Source organism: Apteryx rowi, unplaced genomic scaffold (assembly GCF_003343035.1).
Source record: "Apteryx rowi isolate R43461 unplaced genomic scaffold, aptRow1 scaffold_315, whole genome shotgun sequence".
NCBI lineage: Eukaryota > Metazoa > Chordata > Aves > Apterygiformes > Apterygidae > Apteryx > Apteryx rowi.
Window position 1 is genome coordinate 161,829 of NW_020449586.1, and position 5,938 is coordinate 167,766.

The window sequence follows — 5,938 nt, forward strand, 5'->3', positions numbered from 1 at the left end:
CAGCATGCATTTCCCTCCCCAGTACAAAATGCAACCGAACCAGCATGCATTTCCCTCCCCAGTACAAAATGCAACCGAACCAGCATGCATTTCCCCCCCCAGTGCAAAATGCAGCCGAGCCAGCATGCATTTCCCCCCCAGTGCAAAATGCAGCTGAGCCAGCATGCATCCCCCCCCCAAAAAATAGGTGTTGGAAAAGTTTGGGAGGGGGAGACATCCCAATACTCGACTGGAATGAGCAAGCCATTGCACTGCATCGCAGCGGGTGCTTTTCCCGGTGGTGCTGCGGGTGCTGCTGCGGGGGCCGGGGGGGGGGGAGCTGGCCGCCCCCACGTGCCACCACGGCGCCTCACCTGCCTGCATCTCGGCCCAGAGCTCGCCGATGCCCGACTCCACCAGGAAGGTGCGGCTGTGGCGGGAGCGCCGGAGCTGCTCCCGAGCTGCGGGGAGAGCGGCGGGGGCCGGCGTGAGCCCGGGGGCTGCGGGCCGGGAGCGGCCCCCACTTGCCGGAGGGAACGGCACCGAGGGCTTGAATTGGCGGGGGACGGTGACAACGGTGCAAGGACACAGGGGACACCGGCTCCCCTCCAGCTGGGACACCTGGCACCTCCGGGATGAGAGAGGAGCAAGGCGGCTCGGCTGCCATCCTGCTGCGCTGCCCATGGATCCCCCAGGATATCCCGGACGGAGGAGAAAGCACCCCAGTTGCTTCCCATCCCGCGGCACCGTGCCGGGCCTGGCGGCTCTGGGCGCCGCCGCCTGCCGCGTGAGCCTCTTCCCGTGTTATTCCCAGACGGATCCAGCCCGGGTGGAGTTTCCTCTCCTCTGCCCCCTCCCCGGGGCGGGGGAACATCAAAGCAGCCCGGAAGGGCCRGGAGATGTTTGCACGAGGCGGGGTTGCCCCGGCCTGTTTTCGGCAGCCCCAGGCGCACGCGGCAGCAGCCTCGGGGACGCGACTCCTCGAAATCCCTGCGCAAAGCCCGGAGTGATCGTAGCCGGCCTCTGCTCCTCGCTGACAACCAGCCCGGTGCAAAACGTGGCCCCTAACTGCAGCCTGGTCCCAGCTCCGGGGCTCCGTCCCGGCTGCCCGAACGGCACCGTGCCCAGGGAAAGCCCTGGCTGAGCGCGGTCCGAGCCTCTCCGTGCCTCCGGCACAGGCAGCTCCGCACGGGCTGCGGCTCGGCGGTGGGTCTCCAGCAGCGCAGACGTCTCCCCCCTGGCTGGAGGGGGCTCAGCCTGGCCTCCGGAGCTGGATATCCGGGTTTGGATACCCCCCGCCGCYGGCCTAAGGCTGCGGTGACGGCATCGGCCGGGGAGGTCCTTACGGGCCGGGGGCTCGGCCCGAACGAACGGAGGGGCCAGGCTGGGGGAAGGCGAGAAGCCGAGGCGGCCGCGGCCCGGCAGAAATGCGCCGCGGGAATCAAAGGCCGGATATAGCTGAGCCAGCAGAAACGGTTTGAGCTGGGAACTTCGGGACAGGCGAAGAGGAGGAGGTCGGTCCGGGGACCGCCAGGGCGGCCGGCGAGGAGCGGATGAAAGGGCCGTGGGCGGCGAGCTGCTCGGCCGCTTCCCGGGGGAAGGACGCTTCCAGGGCTGTTTCCCGAGTCCCCGTTGGCTTTCGAGCAGCCCCGTGCCCCCGCCGCGGCGAGGAAGGCTGCTCCTCCTCTGCCTCGGGGTGGGGACAACGGGGAGCCGGGGCCAAGCTTGGGGGCACGAAGGACGATCCCCCCCCCCCCGCGAGCTGCTCCGCTCCCAGCCCGCCGCCGCCGCCGCCGCTCACCCTGCCGGAAGCTGGAGTCGATGGCGTGCTCCGGCGCCAGCCCGTTGGCCGGCGGCTGGCAGCTCAGCTCCATGAGCTGGTGCAGCCGAAGCTTCCGGCAGTAAATGGACGCTGCCTCGGGCTCCAGCGCGATCAGCAGCTGCTCCGGGCTCTCCGGGGACACCAGACCGGCCTGCAGAGGCGCAGAGACGCCGGCGCGGAGGAGTCACCTCTTGCGCACCGGCACCTTTCGGCCTCCCGGCTGCGCCCAGCGGGGACTTTCCCCATCCGCAGCCTTTGGGCATCGCTCCTGCCTATTTAGATTTCACGGGATCTCTTTTTTTTTTTTTAAGATTAGCCTTCTAGATTTGTTTTTGGCATTGCACGGCAGTGCTCTGCACCGCGCCGGTGCACCAGGTCCCCCCCAAGGCAGCGCGGGGGCTGCCTCCCCCCTCCCCGCGGCTGCTCCCAACGCCAGGGTGCACAGTTACCCCAAGCCSCTTCCCAGCTAACTGTGCTTCCCAGGGACCTGGCGGCTGCCGAGAGCACCCGAGGGAGCAAATCCCCCCCCCGGGGGTGGCCACGGCACCTCGGGCATCCCCCGGGAGGTCCCCTTTCCCCTCCGGCACCCTGTCCTGGTGCTGCCAGGAGCTGCAAGGCTGGTGCGCCGCATCCCGGCACCCAGCTCCTCCGCCGGCCGGTGTCGAGCATCCCGGCGCTCCCGGGTGCCGGCAGCACCTTCTCCATCCTTTCGGAGGTGGTTGGAGCTCACCTTGTAGGCGGCCTCGCGCATGAACTGCTTGGCGGGCTGCTTCCAGATGGCGGGCACGGTGATCACCCAGCGGACCGCGTCCTTCTCCGGCAGCGACGGGCACTGCTCCCTAAGCTCCTGCCGGATGCGAGGACACGGCTCAGCCGAGGCTCGGGATGGGTCGGAGCGGCGCAGCGTGGCGCTTTGCCCGGGCGCTTTGCCCGGTCCCTGCTCCGTCTGCCGGACGGGGACGCCCCGGGCGGCCTCACCTGCACGGCGTGCTGCTTGAAGAAGCGGAGCGCGTGCGCGAACACCTCCAGCGCCTGCACTTTCTTCCCGTTCACGGCTTCCAGCTCCGTTTTCATGGTGAGGTCCTGGCCGGGAAGAGCGGTAACAGGGAACGGATGCCGCGGGGCCAGGAGCTGCATCCCGGCGCAGCTCCGTCCGCTCCTCCATGCCGAGCAGCCGGCCTGGAAACCGCGTGGGTTCGCCGCGGCCGTTCCCATCCCAGCCGGAGCGCTGCAGCCGGGGGTCGGGGGGGGGGGGGACGAGGACAGGAGCAGGGACTCACGCTGGTGCTGTGAATCTTCATCTTGAACTTCTCAAAGTAGAGCCAGTCGCGGGCTTCCTCGGGGTCCAGGTCGTGGTAGTAGTCCCGCGCCGTGTATCCGAAGCTGTGGAAGATGCCCTCCGGCGTCAGCAGCAGGCTGGTGGGAGTCTTCTGGTTGGCCACCCCCGGGTCTCCCCCTTCCCATTTCCTGCAGAAAGGAGCCTCCGTTATAGTYGGGAACCGGCCGACCAGATGCCCCCGGGCTCAGCCGGGAGGTATCGGACAGGGAAAGGTGCCTTTTCCCCCGGGGGCAGCCCGGGCCGGGGCAGGATGCAGGTGCTGCTCAGGGGCTGAGAAGCGGCCGGTGCACGGGAATGCTGCCGGCACGCAGCTCCGTCCCCGGAGCAAGGCTGCCCCCACGGCTCGCGCCTGCCCCACGGCAAAGTGGCGGCGGGGCCAGGAGCTTTGCGGCGCCGGGCAGAGCCTTGCCGAGCATCCCCGGCCCTCCGAGAGCGCCGGCAGCCAGGCAGAGCCAGGCAGGGCTTGTTCCCGTAGACCCAACCTCAAACACCTGGAAGAGGGAACAAGGAAGGGGACGAAATCTCCGGGAAGGCCGGAGCCCCCGGTGCACGATCAATGCACCCGTGCGAGCTGGCCGCAGCGCTCCTCCGCCGCCCATGTGGGTAATTAGAGACCAATTAATAGGGGCCGTCGTCCGGTCCCGCGAGCGGCGCAAGACCCGTTTCGCAGGCGGCTTCCAGCCCGCGATGCTCTCGCCAAGCCGACTTCCCGGCGCGGCGAAGGGCTCCGGCGGATCCCGGCCGCGTGTCACCTCATCATGTGGATGGCCTCGGGGTCGCTGGCGAAGCTGAAGGCGTAGCCGCTGGACGTGGTGCCGAAGTCGATGGCCACCACCACGGCGAAGGAGGCGGCCCGGGGGGCCCGAGCCTCGTTCCTCTGAAAGGCAAGCGAGGGCGTTAGGGGCAGGGCTCTGCCGCRGGGCCAGCGTCTCCTCCGGCRCTCCAGAGAAAGGGATTAAAAAAAACCAAAAAATCCATGAAACGGTTAATTTTTTCCCCTGTTTCGGGCCTGGAAGCGCTGGGACTCATCTCTGCCAGAGCGAGGTTAACTTCTGACGACGGGAAGCTCTGCAACGGCACGATGCGGCCGATCCCGTGCCAGAGCGCTGCGCTCGGCGACCGGCTGCGGTTGCTTCCCAAATTATTTTCTGTGGTTTTACGACACTGGGTAATTTCTCCTCTTGGAAAGGTTCAAACCACAAGGAAAAGGGGCGGCCCGCGCTCTTGGCCTCGGTGGCACCTCGTGGCTACCGAAGGCTGCCGCTACGGGAAGCGCAGAATATTTTGGGCGGCCCCGGAGCAGGAGGGTCCGTCTGCAGCGGCAGATGCCYGTGACGCCGTGGACGCCCGTGCGCTTGGCTGCGATGGCACCGCGTCCGCCGGCCGCCGGCTCCCCAGGCGCGCGGTGCAAATGCGCAAAGCCTGAAAGCCCTCGTTAACTTTTTAATGCATCCGGATATGATAAGTGCATTAGCCAGCCTCGAAAAGGGACCTTTATCAGCACGGATGAACCGGCTGTCTGGAAAATATGCACGCTCAGGTGATGCTGGACAGGGAGAAGAGTGCTTTACACGCGCCTTGTGCTCGTCCTCGCGGCAAAGCCCGAGCCCCGGAACACGCGGGCAAGAGCAAACCGGGAGCGACCGCGCAGCGCCGCCGGAGAGACCCTGCCAGCCGCTTTGCAAAGAATTAAACTTATTTCCTCGGGCTCCTTTCTCTGCGCTGCTGCACTGCGCTCCGCCGTGCTAAGAGCGCGCTAGGGTCGTTGGAAAAAAAAAAAAAGGGTCAATCCAGTAAAAAGCAGAGCAAAGGCGTGCATCGGGCGTGCTGACCCCCGCGCAGAGCGGTGCCCGGGGCGCGCGGGTACGGCGAGCAAAGCGAGGTGACGCGGGGGGGGGGGGGGGGGGGGGGGGGGGGGACGACGACGACGCCGGGGACCCGCGGGGGCCTTACCGGGGACGGGGAGGGCGTCAGCGGGGCGATGCTGCAGCTGTGGCGCGTCCCCGGCGAGCCGGGCGGCGACGGCGTGGGGCTCCGCTCCCCGTCGGCACCTGGGGACACGGCGGCGTTAGCGGCCCGGCGGGCGGCACCGGAGACGGGACCGAGCCGAGGCGCCTGCAGAGCCGGGGGCGGGGGGGGGGACCCTTCTCCAGGGGATGTCCGTCCCGACGGAGGCGGTGCCGGTCGGGTAGCCGAGGGGTCGCAGGTGGCTGCGGGGGCCGCCCGGGCCAGCCCTGGTTTTTGGGGGAGTTTCCACACTTTTCTCAAGCGTGCATGGGGAAGGGGCTCACCAGCACGGATAAAATTAGCAAATGAGGAGCCGCTTGCAGGTGGGACGAGGAGAAGGACGAGGACGTCCCACCAGGAGGCAAGTCAGGCCTGTAACGGGGGATCCCCGGGGATGCTCCCCCCGGATACGGGGCTCGCGCCCACCCGTAGGATGGGGGCGGCAGTCGGAGAAGAGCCGCGGGACCAAGGAAACATTCCCGGGGGCCCGGGACCGGCTGGCTCTCGCTCAGCGGAAGGATGGGTCGGCATCACTCCACTGCGGAGCTAAGAGGAGGATTCGGGCCACCGGTGGGGACGGGCACCGGTGACAAGGCGGAGGCTAAGGCCCTTCTCCATYGCGGGCCGGGAAGCGGCACGCTGGGGAAGAGACGGTTCCTCCCGAGGCCGGTGTCTAAAACAAGCCGGAGGAGCCTGCAAGCCCGGCGTCTCTCCGCTGGCTCTGAAGAGGCTCGGGGGGGTTGCTCCGGGGGGAGACACCTCCCTCGCCGCCGTGCCAGCTCCGGTGGGAC

The 5,938-nt window shown here is 68.1% G+C and overlaps 1 protein-coding gene across 1 annotated transcript in view; it reads right to left on the reverse strand.

Moving 5' to 3' along the window:
• HSPA12B (heat shock protein family A (Hsp70) member 12B) overlaps positions 1-5,765 on the reverse strand; it is a 9,084-nt gene extending 3,319 nt beyond the window's left edge. The window contains 8 exon segments of the mRNA XM_026070603.1: positions 344-440; positions 1,781-1,952; positions 2,532-2,648; positions 2,780-2,884; positions 3,082-3,268; positions 3,893-4,017; positions 5,094-5,191; positions 5,732-5,765. Of these exon segments, the coding sequence (XP_025926388.1) occupies positions 344-440; positions 1,781-1,952; positions 2,532-2,648; positions 2,780-2,884; positions 3,082-3,268; positions 3,893-4,017; positions 5,094-5,191; positions 5,732-5,765 (935 nt within the window).
• Positions 5,766-5,938: the final 173 nt, after the last annotated feature.